This window comes from Hippopotamus amphibius, chromosome 1 (assembly GCF_030028045.1).
Source record: "Hippopotamus amphibius kiboko isolate mHipAmp2 chromosome 1, mHipAmp2.hap2, whole genome shotgun sequence".
Lineage (NCBI taxonomy): Eukaryota > Metazoa > Chordata > Mammalia > Artiodactyla > Hippopotamidae > Hippopotamus > Hippopotamus amphibius.
This window is the reverse complement of record NC_080186.1, coordinates 158,993,654-159,012,327: the sequence shown is the minus strand read 5'-3', so window position 1 is coordinate 159,012,327 and position 18,674 is coordinate 158,993,654. Positions and strand designations below refer to the sequence as shown.

The 18,674-nt window shown below is 43.5% G+C and overlaps 1 protein-coding gene across 4 annotated transcripts in view; it reads left to right on the top strand.

Annotated features, from left to right (window-relative positions):
• Positions 1-18,674, top strand: part of ARHGAP26 (Rho GTPase activating protein 26) — a 448,717-nt gene that overhangs the window by 124,582 nt on the left and 305,461 nt on the right. For all 4 annotated transcript variants that reach the window (XM_057732267.1, XM_057732256.1, XM_057732285.1 and 1 more), the window contains exons 5-8: positions 1,159-1,260; positions 8,784-8,894; positions 16,017-16,121; positions 17,571-17,700. In XM_057732267.1, coding sequence (XP_057588250.1) covers positions 1,159-1,260; positions 8,784-8,894; positions 16,017-16,121; positions 17,571-17,700 — 448 coding nt within the window. The remainder of the gene's footprint in view (positions 1-1,158; positions 1,261-8,783; positions 8,895-16,016; positions 16,122-17,570; positions 17,701-18,674) is intronic.

The window sequence follows — 18,674 nt, the reverse complement described above, 5'->3', positions numbered from 1 at the left end:
CATCCCCACTGGAATGTGGAGGGAAGAGAGACCACCTGTGACAGTGTGTTCAGGTGTGGCTGAGAATGTGTGCTTGGGGGCAGCTTGTCTTGGGTTCAGACTCCAGCTCTGTCACTCTCTGTGACTTTTTACAGAAGTTAACCTCCTGCATCTTAGTTTTCTTATCTGTAAAATTGGGAATAGAGATAGAACCTTGGTGACTTTGGGGGAGAAGGGATTATTATGTGTAATATGATATTTACATATTTTTTATTTTGAAAGCAATAATATAGGATAATAAACACTTCCCAAATGGAGGGAAAAAAAAACCCACCCATTATCCTATTTTTTTAACTTAAGTATTTTCACTGAGGTATCTTCCCAGCTAATGTTTACCTGTAGGTAGACACATTCTTTGTGGGATGCACCGTTTGCATCATGCTATGATTATTTTTCATTATATTGTGAGCATCTTTCCATGTGACTACGTAGCCTTCCTGGTTATGTTTATGGGATGCCCTGTACTTTATCCCAAATTCTATTCTTGGGCAGCAGTGGGGCTGCTGCTTCCTTTTTTTTTGTTTTTTGCTATTATAAGTGTTGCTGCAGTGAACACATTTGGGGAGATAACATCTTTGTTTTGAATTATTTTCAGCTTATAGACCGATATGTGAAATTATTGCATCAAGGGGCACTTAGGTCTACAAATTAAGAAATTCTTTTTGATACACGATTAAAGCTGGATCTACCCTTAGTCTAAACTTGTCCCATTTAAGGCGATCTTCCTGTTTGGGGATTGGCTTCACAGCTAACTTCCCTCTTCTTCCTTTGGCTTTGAACATTTCTTGTAAGTTAGAAACTAGAAATTTGTGTTTTACAATTGAAGTGTTTAGGAGGTGGAGTCCTGGCCCTGCCACTCTGAAATACTGGTATTTACCTCGTTTCTGGCATTGTAATGGCGCCTCTGTGATAGACCCTCACAATGGTTGGCTGTTGATGGCTGGTTGCTTGGTTTCATGGCGTTATTGGAAGAGTAGGAGCTGAGTGGTCACCTCCTGTTCTGGGTCTGAGAGAATGATGAAGCCATAAAGACGAGCAGGAAGAGCTTGACCCATGTTGCTTTCATTCCTGCCACATTTTATTTTTTCTCTCCTTTTTTTTTTTTTTTCCCTTTGCCAGGAAGCCAAAAAGAAATATGACAAGGAGACAGAGAAGTATTGTGGCATCTTAGAAAAACACTTGAATTTGTCTTCCAAAAAGAAAGAGTCTCAGCTTCAGGAGGTAAGAAACTTCACTCGTGTCCTGAGTAGAGTGTTTAATGTTTCCCTGGTGCTGTGGATGTGTGCTGCTTACTCTTTGCCTGGAACATCCTCAGAAACCAGGAGCTTCATTCTGATCCCTCATTCCATGCTCGCTACCCGCACTGCCTTTGTCCCTTCCCACCGCAGCTCACACTGTGCGGCTGTCTGTCCTGTCCACGGCGAGGAACATGCAGCTGGTCAAGATCACCCTAATCACTAGACTGTGCTTCTTCCTTTCAAACTGAGATCTGTTTTCCTGTTCTCTCACCCTTGACCTTGATTCTGTACTCTCTTACCTTGCCTTTTTTTTTTTTTAATTTTTTATTTTTTTGGGGGTACACCAAGTTCAATCATCTGTTTTTATACACATATCCCCGTATTCCCTCCCTTCCTTGACTCCCCCCCCCTCGAGTCCCCCCACCCTCCCCGCCCCAGTCCTCTAAGGCATCTTCCATCCTCGATTTGGACTCCCTTTGTTATACAACAACTTCCCACTGACTATCTATTTTACAGTTGGTAGAATATATATGTCTGTGCTACTCTCTCGCTTCGTCTCAGTTTCTTACCTTGCCTTTTAACTTCCTCCTTACATCACTGATTTGAAATGTTAGCATCTGAAACACTTTGGTCGTCCTTCCTTAATGTAAAATGAAAAAGGAAAATATTATTCCAACCAGTACATTACATTAGTCTTTTTTTTTTTTTTTAAAGCAGTATTTTATTGTCTCTCATATATTTTGTGCTTAGGTAACCTTGTTTCAAAATAGTAAATTCAGGTCTGCCCCCCCTTTTTTGGATTTGCATGGGGTCTTTTTAAAGAGTAGTTCATTTGAAAAGAAAAGTCAGCTTTGCAGCCTTGGAGCTGTGACCATTTTTATTTAGTTCATGGAGGTTTGCATGGTGAGGGGGTTTACGTTTTGGGGAGACAGGGCAGTTTGTTAGTGGAACTCCAAACTTGGCTACACGAATATCATCTTATTTAGGTCTTAACAATTTGCTTGAACTGTCTCAGGTGTGTGCTAGAGACTATGGTTTCCACACTAGTCCTCATTCTTCAGTTTCCTTTTTTTTTTTGAGCAAATTCCATGCCAGCACTTGTGTTCACGTGAAGATGGTAGGGTCAGAGGTTGAAAGATGAGGATTGTTTAGGAGATGGTGGATGGAGTCTAATCCCCTCCCTACCGGATTTGTTACACACCCTCAGTTAAGTGTTGTGCTCAGAACCCTTTGCTTTTAAATGAGTGTTTGAATCAGTTGTTTGAGTGATGGATACAGACTTAGCAGCAACAAGTGGGCTTTGCAGGTTAGTTCTTGGCCAACCAACCAGCAGTGATTGAGTATTTGGTGTGAGCTGTAGGAAGTAGAAACTGCTAACCTTTCCTTGAAGATCTTGTGCCTGAATAGGGAGAACGAAGCCAATGCAGGAAGAGGAGATTCCTGAAGCAGCAGAGTTACTTGGATAAATCTTGTCAAATGTGATTGAGAAGGTTAAGGAAATGCTTATTTTCATTGGCTGGTACATAAAAGCCTATTCCGGACTCTACATGGGGCCATGGGCACTAGGAGATACCCAAGGATATGTGGATTGTCCGTGATAAAGATGTCATTTCATTTAAGATCTGTCCTGATCAGTTATCATTCTTCTAGCAGCATTTGGCATTTAGGGTTTGGAAACGATAGGGAAAGTTGTTTTGTCTGCAGCTCACAATGACCAGATCTGGCCAACTCTGTGGGTGGTTCCTAAGCAGTTAGGTGAGCATGCACCATTAGGGCAAGTATTCACAGCTGAGCGAGTATGGAATTGTTCTCGCATCTACTGGGACTGGGAGGCCTGCTATACAGTTATCCTACATGCATGGTTTCCCCAGAGTGAGGTTGCTTCTCCTCCCAGTCTGCTCTCTCCATGGCTGGATTCTGCTGAGTTGGTCTGGGATAAGTCCCACATTTTCTGTTAGGGCCATGCCAGTAACATCTGCCCCTGAAATAGCAATATGGGGACCAGAACACTGGACTGGCAGAGATACCTTCTTTTCAAGGCTTGCTCTGCCATGTTGTTGACTGTGTGACCTGGGACAAATACCTGGTCTTTCTGAGCTCTAGTTCCTTTGTAAAATACTCATAAAATACCTGTCCTGCCTACTTCATGTATGAGAAGATAAATTATAACTGCTACACAAATATGAAGTATTATCCCCATTCCTGGCCTGTTCCCCCGCCCCCCACCCCTTCCCAAATTGGATGGCATTCTTCCTGGCTGCCTTAGTGTGTTCAGGCTGCTGTAACAGAATACCATAGACTGGATGGCTTATAAACAACAGAAATTTGCTTCTCACAGTTCTGGATATTGGGAGGTCCAGGATTAAGGCAGATTTGATGTCTGGTGAGACCTGCTTCCCGCTTCATAGATGGCTGTCTTCTAGCTGTGTCCTCACATGGCAGAAGGGGTGAGGGAGCCCCCTTGGCCTCTTTTCTAAGGACTCTATAATCACCTCATCACCTGCCAAAGGCCCCACCCCGAATGCTGTCACACTGGGAATTAGGTTTCACCATATGAATGTGATGATGAGGGGGGCATACATTCTGTCTGCAGCACTAACTTTGCCAGTATTTATCTTAGTGGATATTTTTTCTTTCTTTCTTTCTTTTTGATTTTTTTTTTTTGATATTTTTTCGTTATGCTTTTTTTCACAGTCCTTGTCTTTTACCCACTGACACTTCTTAAGTACTTTGAAGGCAAAGAGTGGGCTGCACGTGTTTCTTGCAAATCCTGCTCTGTTCTCAAGCATTGCTTTTTATACCTAAGGTGAATTAAATTGAATAAAAATCTCATAATGATAACAATAATAATATTTCTACTAACAACAACAGTAAAAGCGGCCAGTGTTTATTGAAGGCATGCTTATGTATCACATACCATGTTAAGCACTTTATGTGGAATCTGCTGAAATCCTCACAACCACCTTATGAAGGACTAATGGATTCCCTCTCTTTTACATAGGAGGAGACTGAGGCTCAAAGATGTTACACAGCTAGTTAGCAAGGATTTGAATCCTGGCTCCTGGCTCCTGACTCCGGAGCCCTTTCCCTTAACCCAGTAAGCTCTTCTCTGTCCATCTTGGGAGGGAAGGATGTTGCTGGGCTGCCCGCCAGCCATTGTTATTCAATGCAAGTGTCAGGCTAATGGAATTGGCGAGCGGAAGGGACCTTGGTGATCCTCTGGTTAAACCTCTTAGAATTTCATTTGCAGGAACTGAGTTCCTTGCAGAGGTCAAGTGATTTGCTCAAGGTCTTCCAGCTATTTAGTGATGATTTTCCTTACATTTATTAAAAAAGCAACTTTTAACAATATTATTAATCACCTACTACATATTTAATGAAACTACTTCCTTTGATGATCCAGAATTATTCCCTGATTGCGAGTCTGAACTGAATAAATTCTAGGCCATCCGTGGATCTCTGTTGGCTGAAATGACAGGGCAGTGATGTGGAGTGACACTGCCATCTAGTGGAAGGCTTTTTAAAAGTTAGTGTCTTCAGTGGCTCAGAAACTGGGTTTGAAGATAATAAATTGTTCCTTGGACAAATTATTTATTGGCTGCTTCTGTGAAAGTCTGTTCAGCAGTTGGTTGTATTGTGGGGAGTGAAATGAGTGATCGGAACTTACAGTCTGGGAGAATGTCTTTTTCAAGAAGCACAGAATGGTTGGTGGGTCTTGGACAAGCTGATTGATAGCTTCTCAAATAACAGGGCAGGGGGACTGCCTGCTTAGGAGTTGAAATCCAGTTTCTGATTCCATGCAACAGGGGCTAAGGATGTGGTGAATTCTATGGCCCAGATAAGAGGGGCATTGGTAGGAGAAACATAGCATTTCACCAAGGATTTCTTTTTCCTTTTCCTTTGGAAATGCATTCTATTTTGCTTTTCTTCTCAGTGCTGGGTCACCGGTGGCCACATTAGAGATCAGTTCATTCATTCCTCAAGCATCAGTTGGTTGTTTGCTATGGGCCAGGCCCCATTCCAGGATCTGGAATGGAAAAGTGAGACAAGGTCTTTGCTCTCGTCAAGTTGATATTCTAGTAGGCAATACATGAAAAAAGAGAAGAATAAGTAAGAATTTCATGTAATGATAAGGAAATAAATTGGGAGATTGGAGAGAGACTTCCTGGGGTAACCTACCTAAAATAACATAACGCAGGCTTCTCGAAAGAGGTGACATTTATATTGAGACCAGAAGGAAGAGGAGGAGCAAGCTGGGTGAAAGACTTCAAATTGTGGGTGTGTCATAAAACCTGAGTTACTGGATCATGAAATAGAGTAGGTGAGAATAGAGTGAAAAATATGAAAGTGTGTTGCACCTAATTATAAATGTGTTTCTTGGGTCATAGTGTAAAAGGTATATCTTACAGTGCATTAAAGTTTAAAAAAAATTGAATTTTATCTAGGGGAAGAGGTTTTCAGGCAGAAGGAGCACCAAGTGTAAAGGTTGCATGGCAAGAAAGAGTTTAGAGTGTTGGAGGATGGCCAGGAGCGCCAGCTGGAGCCCAGGGGGAGAGAGGTAGGGAGGGAGGGGTGGGCCAGTCCCTCAGGGTCTTCAGACCATGGTAGGGGCCAGGGGAAGGAGTTGAAGGAGCTATGAGAACATCTGATGGAGATTTTAGGAAAGATATTCTGGCTGCTGTTTGGAGACTGGATTGTGGGGGCAGATAAAGAAAGCAGGGGGTCCAGTGAGGAGAGGATTAGAAGCATCCAGAGAGGATGTGGCTGGCTTAGGGTAGGAGCAGGGATTGTAGTCCGTCTGCTCCCACGTCCCTGGTGATAACACCCAGTGTGCACAGAACATTTCCTGATTTTCAAATGTTCACATCCTTTAGCTCATTTTCTCTTCACAACAGCTCTACTCAGAGCAAGGGCAGATCATAGCATCCCCAGCCTCCAGGTGTGGGGAAGTGGCCCAGAGAGGATAAGTGACTGCAGTGGATCCCACTGAAACTGATGGAACTGCGACTCCCACCCAGGTGGTTGCTTTCCTGGCTCTCTCACTGATGCTGGGCTCTGCTCTTCTTCTCAGAGGACTTTCCTTCTGGCTCCTCCAGCCCTGCCTAACTTACAGCTTTTCAGAATGACTGTTTTTTTTCCTCTTGCAGTCTCACTTGGCAAGCCCAAGCAGGGAGGATGTATCAGGGGAGTGGGGGAGGTCAGGGGAAGTAGATGTGTCCCTAGGTGTGTGTTGGATTTGCACTGTGAGAAATGAAGGACTGCAGGGACTTATGGGCCTTAGCCAGCAGGAGCCCAGGTGGAAGGTGTGTCAGGCACTGGGTCCACCAGCCATACCTGAGGAGGGGGATGCAGCACTTTCTGAAACCTGGCCTACAAATAAAGCTCTGTCAGTGCCTAGACATCAGCCCTCCTGCTTGGAGGCTTAGGAAACACCCCCAGGCTTAGCTCTTCATTTTGGTCTTGTGCAGCAGTCACTTAGCAGACTGCCCTCTGTGTATTAATATGGAAGTTGCCCTGGAGGGAAGTTACTAGGAGGAGACTTGAATGGATTCTTTTGGGTTGTTTTATGGCACCTTGTGCTTTTCCAGAGTTTATCATTTTCTTTTTATTTACATGATTATTTAATTGTCTCTTTTCCTCATCATGCTGTGAACTCCATGAATGAATGAATGATTTGCCAAGTCCTTAAGATGTCAGGTTAGCAATACTGTATCTGGTATAATGAAGTAAGAGGTCTGTCCCGGGTTTGTTCTGCGGGAATCTTGACAAAGAAACACCGAAAGCAGTATTCCTTTGGGGGCTTTGTCTTTGTAAAGTCTGTTATCGAATGACGTCTAACATCTTCATTTCTAAAGAAAATACTGTTTTGTTTTCTACTAGCGGGATATCCATTTTTAATTTTAAAAAACACACTTATTCTTTTGTCATTGAAATGTGCTTTCAGTATAATTATCTCCTTTGAAAGAGTGAGTTGACGTAGCCACGTTGTGGAAAAGGTAAGAGCTTTATAGTGATAGTTGCGGTACCTCCCAGCATAGCATCCTGCTACTCCACACATGCTCATTTTCTCTCCTGGGTTCTGGATCCCAGATCAGTGGCTTAATTGTACCCAGGTGTGGGCCTTTCCAGGCCACACACCTGCACAGAGAGGGAGGTGAGGTTTCCGAGGGAGCAGTGTAATTACTCTGCTTGGGGTAAACTAATAGTTCATCCTTGTCCAAAGAAAGTGTGGAACGTGTGCACATGTTCTTTTCTGGGGTCCCCTACCCTCTGTCAGCTTGTTTTGTTCCTTAGGAAGGATGGAATGAGGACAGCCCTGCATGTTTTCTTTTTCTCTTTAAAAATCTGTCTTCTGTGGAACCTAGGTCTGCCCCAGGGTGTGGGGAGGCGGCAGAGTCTAGTGGTTTAAGGATGTGCAGGGCTCTTGGAGGCAGATCAGCCAGGACAGAAGTCCCAGCTCTGCCTTGTACCAACTGTGTCAGGTTCCTTAATGTTAGCAGCTTTCATGTACTTCCTGTAAATTAGAGGTAAAGATGAGACCTTCTTTTTAGGAATTTAATGAGGATTAAATAACTAAAATTAAGGAGGATTGAATAAGGTAATGATGTACAGCTGTGGGCATGGTGCCTGGCACAGAGTTAGCACTGGAGTAACCATGATCATTGTTTTTATTTCTGTTTCATGCTACTGGATTTGTTTTTATTTATTTTTATCTTTTTCATTTTTATTATTGCTATTTTTTAATATGTATTTTTTAAAGAATTTATTGAGATATTGACATACAATAAACTGCATTTATTTAAAGTGTACAATTTGATATTTTTTTTCTTATTAGTAATGTATATACGGCAATCCCAATCTCCCAATTCATCCCACCCTAACCCCCCCAGCTTTTCCCCCTTTGTGTCCACATGTTTGTTCTCTACATCTGTGTCTCTGTTTCTGCCTTGCAAACTGGTTGATCTGTACCATTTTTCTAGATTCTGCATATATGCATTAATATACATTTGTTTTTCTCTTTTTGACTTACTTCACTCTGCATGACAGTCTCTAGGTCCATCCATATCTCTACAAATGACCCAGTTTTGTCCCTTTTAATGGCTGAATAATATTCCATTGTGTATATGTACCACATCTTCTTTATCCATTCGTCTGTTGATAGACATTTAGGTTGCTTCCGTGACCTGGCTATTGTAAATTCTGGCTATTGTTCTCTGCAGAGAACATTGGGGTGCATGTGTCTGTTTGAATTATGGTTTTCTCTGAGTATATGTCCAGTAGAGGGAGTGCTGGGTCATATGGTAATTCCATTTTTAGTTTTTTAAGGTACCTCCATACTGTTCTCCATAATGGCTCTATCAATTTACATTCCCACCAACAGTGCAAGAGGGTTCCCTTTTTGGATTTGTTTTTGAAAACAATCTCCAGAGATTTTTTTGCCTGCTTGCTGAATCCTCTCCTCAGATAGTGACCTGATTTTTCTCTGAAATTCCATCTTGTTTGCAGGCAGACAGCCAAGTGGACCTGGTCCGGCAGCATTTCTATGAAGTATCCCTGGAGTATGTCTTCAAGGTGCAGGAAGTCCAAGAGAGAAAGATGTTTGAATTCGTGGAGCCTGTAAGTAGATGCTCAAGGTTTCATCGTGTACCCAGACTTTCATCCCCAGTCCTCATTCCAACTACCTAGATGACGAAATGCTCTGTTGTTAATGAAGAGATTGACCAACCCTGACACTGTGCCTTCTGCTAGTAACAGTGCTTTGTCAACTGGCTACCCTGGATTCTTCCCAATACAACCGCAGAGATAGAGCATTCAGCAGTGGTTCTGTCCTCTAGCCACCTTGTGTTGTGCCGGTTGGTTTCCAAGTCAGAGCAGGGGAGGGGAGGAGTTTTCATCTTGCCAAACAATAGTGATGACACTTTAACTTTCCTCCTTCCTCCCCCACTTCCTTTCTCCCTTAAATAACCCAGATGTAGCAGTAACCCAAGAAAACCTTTCTCTTTTTGCCTCCTAAGTTCAAAGCCCCTCCTTATCCCAGTCATATATTAAAAGATTCAGTTTCTCACTCTAGGTTTTTTTTTATAACCAAGCAGCAACAGAGATTGTTCTGAGTGGATGGCGATGGGATCTGAACTTGGACAGAGTGTCGCAGTAGGCATGAACATTTGTAGTGTGGGAACGAGTCTGGCTGTAGCTTTGGCTGCCCACTATGTGGTTGTGGTTTTGTGCAGATGTTGTGCTGCTCTGCCCTGCTGTGGCACTAGTGTTCAGAATCCACGGGAATACCAAATGAGCACATGGGCCTCAATTTAAAACTCTTGCAGATCTTGAATTTTTCAGCAAATTGCAGCCTCTGATTTAGACCCAAGCCTGGGATCTCTATACAAATAAGATTACCTACCTAGAATTAAGAAAGTGATTTTCTTAAGCAAATAACAAACCTACAAGAAACTGAAAGAAAATGACCGCTCTTTTTGGTCAAGAGTGTTCTGTGCCTTGTTTCTAATTTATAAACTTTGGGGATGCATATTAGGCACGTAGACTTGCTGTTTCAAGACTCCGTTTGGCCTTGGAATCTGATGCTTCCATCTCTACTTTGCTGGAACTACTGTGATCTTGGGAGTCTACTTCCAGCCACGTCATCTGGCAAATTCTTCAAAGCTATTAATTACTTCAGTCTTATCTGTATATTGGAAACTTTAGAGCCAGCTTCCTTTCTAGCAATGATCTCTGCCAAGATCTCAGGTCAAAATCCCCATCTTTCTGCAGGGTCTGTGAGATAGGAAAAGCCATCTGTTAGAGATAGCAAGCTTGTTTGATTTCCCTGCATAGGACCTAGAGGTGTTAAAAAACGGCCATTCAATCACAGATTGACTAAAGTCTCATCTCTGATGGTTGGAACAGGAATTCAAATGCTGTCATGAAGAATTAGCCTTTGGCATTTTTACTTGCTTTTACTAGAATTTCTAGAAGAAAAAAAGTGTTATTCTAATAATCTTTATATACACGTTGATTGATATTTTTCTACAAATACCTGATTGACCCATCCTATTTTTTAGAGTTAAGCTTTCTTTTGAGGGGGTGGGGGTCCATTTTGATGTCTTCATATAGTGAATCAGGTATTATATCTGTTAGCTGTTGATGGGTAACAAATAACCGTAAAACCTTATACAATGGGCTACCTAAGTGGCGCAGTGGTTAAGAATCCGCCTGCCAATGCAGGGGACACGGGTTCCATCCTTGCTCCAGGAAGATCCCACATGCTGCGGAACAACTAAGCCCATGTGCCACAACTGTTGAGCCTGCGCTTTAGAGCCCGTGAGCCACAGCTATTGAGCCCATGTGCTGCAACTACTGAAGCCCACGCGCCTAGAGCCCGTGCTCTGCAACAAGAGAAGCCACAGCAATGGGGAGCCCGCGCACCACAATGAAGAGTAGCCCCCACTCACTGCAACTAAAGAAAGCCTGTGCACAGCAAAAAAGACCCAACACAGCCAATAAAATAAAAAAAAATAAAATAAAACCTTATACAACAATAGATGTTTATTTCTTGGGCATCTGTAGGGTTCATCCAGTCTAGGCTGGGCTCAGCTGGTTGACCCTGCTTATCTAGGTGGGCTTTCCTCTTCCTCCTCTCCCACCATCTCTTCCTCTTCCCCCACCATCTCTTCCTCTTCCCTTTCTTCTTTATCCTTCTGTTTCCTGGCATTCTATTGTAGTGTATCAGTGTCTTAGGTTTTTTGAGAGGCAGTGTAGCGTCATTTTCGAGGGGTCTAGACCCAGACTGCCTACGTTTAAATCCCAGCTCAGCCATTTTCCAGCTACATGTTCTTGGGAAAGTCATTTTCTGAGCCTTGTTTTCTCGTCTGTGAAATAGGTATACCACTTATAAAGATGTTAGGAGGATTACCTGAGTTTATCCAGGTAATATACTTAGAGTAGAGCTAACCTAATTAGCACCCAGTTATTATATAATTGCTTATTGGGACTCAGTTAACAATTTTTTTATGCTGAGATAGAGGAATATATCAATTTTGGCTACCCAGGGTCTCCTCAAATGAGCAAATAAGTCAAGTGCCGGTATTAGCAGGGCTTAATATAGGCTTGATACATCTAAAAGCATTCATTTTCTGATTATCATAGAAAATGCTGAAGACCCAGGTGCTCTGTCTGAGGAGCTCCCAGCCTCCTTGAGGAAGCAGTGTCTATGGTAAAGAACTAACCAAGGTAGCGAGCAATTCAGTGCCAGGTTGGACAGGATGGATGTACCAGAGGGATTTAAAAAGTAGAAAATCATTGTGGTTTGCGTATGTTTCTGAGACCATAAAGTGAGGCACCTGGAGAGCTAATGAAAAAAATGTCTCATGTTAGAGTGAAGAGAAAGTGATAGGGACTTGCCCTGAGTTAAGTTAAATGAGTGGGCTGAGAGGTTGGATGTAGATGTGTAACCTTCACTTTTCTACAGAAGTTCTTGCTTCTGAGCACACCAGTTGATAGGCAGGCGAGTGGCTGGAGCTGTGTGTAGGGAGAGTCATACAATGAAAGCTACCAACCAGACTAGTGGTTCTCAAAGCCTTAGAAATACAAATTCTCAGGCTCTACCCCACACCTGAAATTTGGCGGTGGGGCTGATCATCTATATTTTTGTAAGCCTTCCAGGCGATTCTGCTGCACGTTGAAGTTTGAGCTGCTGGCCGAGATTATAAAAAGAACACGAAATAACAGTTGATGATATCAACTGAAACCGTGTCATGTTCTGTGTTAGTAATAAGTGCTTTACCACATTATATCATTCAATTCTTATAACATCTCTGAGGGTAGGTACTGTTTTTATTTTCACATAAAAAATGGAAGCACATTTTTTTACTTCTCCAAGGTCACACCTAGTAAATAGCAGAGCTGTAATGGTCTGACTCTTAATCTCTATGAAACAGCATTTGACTACTTAAGGGTGGAAAGGAAACCAGCAAAAAAATCAATTGAACTAAATTGTTCAGGTGCCTGGTGTGTGTATTCATGTGTTGAGTTGGTTGCAGTCAAGGGAATCTTCCAGCCATTCAAGGAACCTCCATGCGCATCAACTGTGTTCATTTGTTTCTTAGAAAGTAACTTCAAGTACTGGGATGTTATTGATCTTCAGAAAAAGAAACAAAATTTTAGTGTGCCAAGGAATAAAAATCAGACTTCTGGGATCCAAACCGTATATGTATTTTTTGCCCTGGAAAGCTTAATTGTCTTGTTGAGGTACTAAATGTTCTGGAGATTGGGATTGCAGATAATGACATACTGGCTTCATGAAGGTGAAGCCATGTTCCATCTGTTCCCTGAGTTTTCATAATTGAAGGTTACCTAGTGCTGCAGAGAACTCATTCTCCACATTCGCCAGGCTCCACAGCCTCTGAGTTTCACCTCCTGAATATTTCTTGGTGCTGTGCCTTCCCGTCCTTTCTCACAGCTTATGCCCCATTGCAGGTTGTCATGCTTTCTCTTTGGTCAGTGGCATCCTGTCCTGACCCGGTCAGCATAGTGCTTCTTCTGACACATCGGTCTGGTTCTATCCCTCTTGCTGAGCAGCCCCTGACAGCATACCTGTGCTGATAAGCCCATTGCATAGATGATCGCAGTCTTTACCGTAACCCACTGTGGTAATAGATTAAAGATGAGTTAAAGGGAGTTACCTGGCTTACCCAGCCCAGCTTTTCAACCCTCTACTGGCTACCTTTCTCTTCGTCGTGTGAATGAATGGTTCTTGGTAGCTGTATATTTCTGCTAGGGCTGCTGTAACAAAGTACAACCAGCTGGGTACTTCAAGACAATAGAAATGTAGTCTCGTAGTTCTAGAGGCTAGAAGTCTGAGATCAAGATCAGCATGGCCCTACTCCCCCTGGAACCTGTAAGGAAAGAATCCTTCCTTTCCTGTTCCCAGCTTCTGGTGGTTTCCTGGCAGTATTTAGCATTACTTGTTTTATACTTCAGAGGACTATCTTCTCTCTTTGTTGCTGTGTCCAAATTTCCCCCCTTTTTGAGGATACCAGTCATTTTTGGTTAGGGCCTAATGGATTCATTTTAACTTGATTACCTCTTTACAGACCCTATTTCCACATAAAATCACATTCTGAAATACTGGGGGTTAGAATTTCATATCTTTCGGGTATAGGGGGACAAAATTCAACCCAAAACAGGAGCTCTATTCTATGAATAGAGCTTACAACTTAACTTTATCACATAGTCCAGAATGAAGCAGCCATCACTAATAAAAAAGTTACATTTTTGTTTATTGTTTTTTAAAAAATCTGTGTTATCAGCTGGGAAATAGGAGTAGATTTTTCTTACAGTTATTCTCAGAGGAAAACAAGGATGGGGAAGAAGGTAAAGGGGGTTGGGAAGGCGCCTCTCTGGCATTTCCTTTATCATGCTGTGATTGTGTGTCTGGCTGTCCAGGGAGGAGCCTAGGTGGACATGCTGACTTTTCTTACCCGATAACCCGGTGAGGCGACAGCAAGCGCTTCCTCCGTGTGTGTGAGTAGAAGCATTTCTTTGACGCAGACAGATCCTTCCATCTCTGGAGTCCTTCTGTGGGCCTTGCTCAGGCCCCTGAGTAGGAGACTTTCATTTCCCCTGGGGTCATAGGTTCAAAGGTTCATACAGTGTGTGGGAGGTAGGGGAGGGGAGGAAAGATGCTGTGAGGGAAGAAGGAAGGGAAGTGGGCCAAAGATAACAATATCTAAGGCATCATTTCCCGTAGAAAAATGGATAATCAGGCATGATACCAAAGGAAGTGAAAACCAAAATAAATATTGGTAGCTCTCTGCCTTTGGAGTGCTTGTGTGTACACCCAGGTGGCATCTTAGCGAGCTATTTGAGATAGTTAATTACCCTGAGTAAGAGAGGCCCTGTTGACTTTAAGTGAAGGATAAATCAGAGTTAATGGAAGAAATGACCTGAGAATCAGCTGCTTATCTTTTGCGTTATCCTCCAGTAGAGGGTGATGCGGGGCCTTGGAAACGTGATGAGGCAGAGCCTTCAAGGATAATAGGGAGGGAAGAGATAAGAAAGGACAGTTGTCCTTGTGAACACCAGCACTGGGTTGGGCATAAGAGCCCCTTCTTCTCCATTACTGGAGCCATTTAAAAGGAAAAGTGTTGGGCTGCCTTCTCAAAAATGTATTTTACATAGAGGATGTCCAAAGACTTTGGTCATCTTTGAAGAAGAGTTCATTATTAGTCTTTGGTGACTCTCTGTGGCTTACTACCCATTCCTTAATTTAGATGAAGGATGTATATATATATATGGTGTCTCTAGATGTTTTTATAGCCAGAGGACCCAGCAATGCCTGTTTCTTCTCCTCCTGTGAGGATCTAAGGGAACAGATGCTCCAGGGGCAATGGCAGCAGGATGTCAAGGGATCATATTTTTATAAGCTGGGTTTTGTCTGACATTCCAGTGCAGAGCTCTTTCATAAAGTGGGTTGGGCATGTGGCTTTGTCTGAAGACAGGTTGGTATATACCTTGGTGCTTACCATTCCTGCCAAATCACAGTGTGAGAGTTCCCTTTACTCCGTTATTAGGGCTGCTTTTCAGGACAGTTAGGTGAAACACAGTGAGATTGTGTTTAATAAGTAAAGGTATGTTCATTTAAGGACTAGAAGATTAAACATGACGATATAAAGTGATGCAACTGTGTCTTGGTGTAACATGTGTTGGAGGCAGGTCAGAGGGGACAACTCAGACAGTGTGAGTCAGCATCAAGAAGTTCAAGTTAGAATGGGGCTGGTCCCCAAATGTAGAATTGAACTTGTGATAGAGGTGAACTTCCCATTCTTCTAAATCTTATTCAGGCTTTAATTATTGAGGGTGAGATTTGGGATGGAGGCAGGATATGTAGAGCTTGGGAAGGGGCCAGGAAAGCATAACAATAGTGAGGTTTACATATAGGCGCTGAGAGGAGAGACCATAGGAGTGTTTATTTAGGTTGGAGAAGTGACAGCTGGCAGGGGCTCAGGGTAGGGACATTAATGGTTTTTAAGTATATGAAGGCATGTTGTGAGAATTGTGGTGAACACGTTTTCACTCTTCACTGAAGACAAGACTAAACAAGGAATGGTCTTACCTTTTAGCCCGAGACACTTTAAATGAGAATTTAGGGAAACTATCTTAAATGAAAATGTGGGGACATAGGATTATTTTAATAAAGGATTCCAGAGTGCTTATTTTTGGATGTTTATGCAAAATGCAGAAACACACTTGAGCGGAAGTCTGATCGGTATGATTTTCTTTGATTGACTTTGGTTATCATTGTGGCCATACCCTTTGCATGATTACAATGATATGAATATACTAGAAGGAGACTGAGTTGGAGCCCTGGTCTTCAGTTTCTGAAGAAGTGATTTTCTTAGGAGGTGGTAAAGCTCACAGCTTGGTTGTTGGTGCCAAGGAGACCTGGTTTCAAATCCTGACTGCCACTTACTGTGTGTTTGGGGGCAAGTTACTTAACCTCTCTGAATCTGCTTCCTTATTATTAAAATGGAGATATCAGGAGTATCCATTTCAGAAGTTGTTATGAATATTCAGTGAGACAGGGCGTATGAAATTCCAGTGCCTGGCATATAAGAAGTGCTCAGTAAATGATAGCCATTACCTTATTCTAGACTTTCAGACCAGGGCTGGGAACTCATTTACAGCTCCATAATACCTCTTGAACCTGCTTATGTGAAGTCTGCCCTTCTGCCTTCATTACAGCTACTGGCATTCCTACAAGGACTCTTCACTTTCTATCACCATGGTTATGAACTGGCCAAAGACTTCAATGACTTCAAGACGCAGCTGACTATCAGCATACAGAACGTGAGTGGGCGAGGGGCCGGGCTTCCTTTCCCTTTTTAAGGGAAGGAGAAAAAAATATGGATCTGGTTGCATAGAGGTCACTTACGTGGACTGGGATGCAGATGGGGAGGATGGGTCTTGCTTGGGTTCAAAGGGCATTGGAGGGCAGGCATCTCTAGGGTGCTTGGTGGTCCCAGGTTAGAGCGTCATCCTCGTCTCCATTATTTCAAAGCACTATTTATGTTCTCGGAAGTGCCACTGCTGATTATGTTTTAAATCTGTAGTGCCAGAACCAGGATTTCCTTTGGCAGTGGAAGTCCCAACCCCACCCAGCCCAGCCTAGCCTCCCTTCTGTGCATCTAGCTGCCTGGCCACATGAAACCATAGAGTGTGTGTGTGTGTTCAAGGGATGGGGGTGGGGCACACATGCTGGCCTCGGGCTCAAAGGATGTGCTCTTGTTCAACTCTTAGTGAGGCTGCCGGGAAGTCCACTTCAGTGCGCCTTACTCCCAATCTCCTTTCCCAGGTTGTGAGCAACAGAACCTTTAGGTGCACAGAGTCCTACTTAGGACTCTGGTTAGTGGTCATTGCGGCTCGAACCCCCTTCTTCCCTGTGTGATGGGGCCGCTTTAGTCTGCATGTTGTCTTTGTCTCTGGGTGATCCTGTGTCCAAATAAACCCAAGTGCGTCCGTGTGGGTTGGGCTGCATGCTTTTGGAAGTCTGAGCTTGCCCCCTCATGGTTCCCTGCGGTGCCTCAGAAAACAGGACGTGGCAGCATCTTGGACGAGCTTTCACAGTCGTGGCTTCCCTTTGGGCCGGGTTCCTCAGAAGGCAGACTCTGAAGTGGAGATTCATACAGAGCAGGTTCCCAGGAGGCAGTGCCAGCAAGAATACCTGTGAGAGAGTGAGGGAAGCAGGCCCTGCAGAAGGAGAAGTTGAGCGGTGAGGCCTCAGCCATGTCATGGGCTCCCTGGAGCTGGGATGGTCCCGTGACCCTCCCGCCTTGGCCCCTGTCCTCGCCTAGTCGCTGGGTGCAGGCTGCCCTGGGAGAGGGCTAACCTTAAGTGAAAGCTGCATTTAAGGAGGGAGCCATTAGCAAACAGGTGGAGATGGAGGGTGCACCCTGCTGTGGACAGTCTGAGTTGGAGTCGCCTAGGGTGCTTGTTAAAAATGCACATTTCTGGGTTGAGAGGCACTAAATCTATCTTTGGGGTGAGGACTGGTCATTTTCATTTCCTGCCACTTCTCCAGGTGATTTTGATGGTCCCTAGAGTTTGAGCCCATTCTGGCATAGGGTTCTAAGGCCAAAGTATACTTCTTAAAAGTGAACATTTGCCAGATTCCTAGATGGATGAATATTCCTTAACCTGGTTTTAGATCTAAGGATGCTATAGGTTGATGTTCTGAAGTGCTAAAGATGGGAACAGGGTTTCATTTCTTTGATTTGGATAAAATTCCTTTTATCCTAGACAAGAAATCGCTTTGAAGGCACCAGGTCGGAAGTGGAATCCCTGATGAAAAAGATGAAGGAGAATCCCCTTGAGCACAAGACCATCAGTCCTTACACCATGGAAGGGTACCTCTATGTCCAGGAGAAACGTGAGTGCCAGGCCCGCCAGCAGCATGGGTGTACTCATGCCTTTTTCCCAGGAGCTGGGGGTGTGTATCCAGTAGCGCCGGGGCTGGAGTACATATTTGGATGAAGGAGAGTGATTTTATAGTTCGGTTTCCTAGGGGAGAGATGCTGTCCACAAGGTCTTGTCTACCTCCCAGTAATGTTATGTTTTCTTTTAACTGGGAATTCGCTTGCAACCTGTAATTCACTGAAGCTCTGCGGTGCCACTTCTCTCCCTGGTGTCACTCTACTCTTGAGGTTCTTGTGCCCTTAGTATAGTTTTATATGCCACAATTTTGGCATAGAAGCCTTGGAAAGGTTTGGCTGGCTGGACCTTGTTGTCATATCCTTCAGTAGACTTAATGGTTGGTGGTTTGAGACTTGTTTCAGCAAGGCCCAAAGAGTCATGACTTAGGCCCTTTCCCTCTTTTCCTCAACTGCTGTCATTCCAACACTTAAATTTTACAAAAAGTAGAAACAAAAGCTTACTTCAGGAGCCAGGAAGAAGAGCCATTGACTTGCCCGTATGACATCAAGGAAAGAAATGCTAGGTGCTGCTAACCCAGAGTTTTCAATGACGACTCAGATTTGTGCACTAGGCTGTGGCTCTCTCAGACTTAATTCATGCGTGCAGTGCTAGAGATGAAAGTGCATTGTTTTCCTTTTAATGGATAGCTCTTCTTGTGGTCTCCCACCCGTGCTCTCTGGCTGGGCACTGTTGGTTTAGGATTAGTCAAATATCTTCACCCCTGTCTGCTTCCTAATGGAACAAAACACTTCGTTCAGTGATTATTCTATTTAAAAATTTGCTTAGACTTAAAATTGTTCCCTGGTGACAGTGGTGTAGTAATGGGGTTGGAGGCTGGAGATCAGTTATGCTGAGAGTTTTACGTCCCTTATTCTTACAGGTATGAACTTGTTAAGGCTTATAAGAAACAGAAGCTACTTTAGTTGTGTG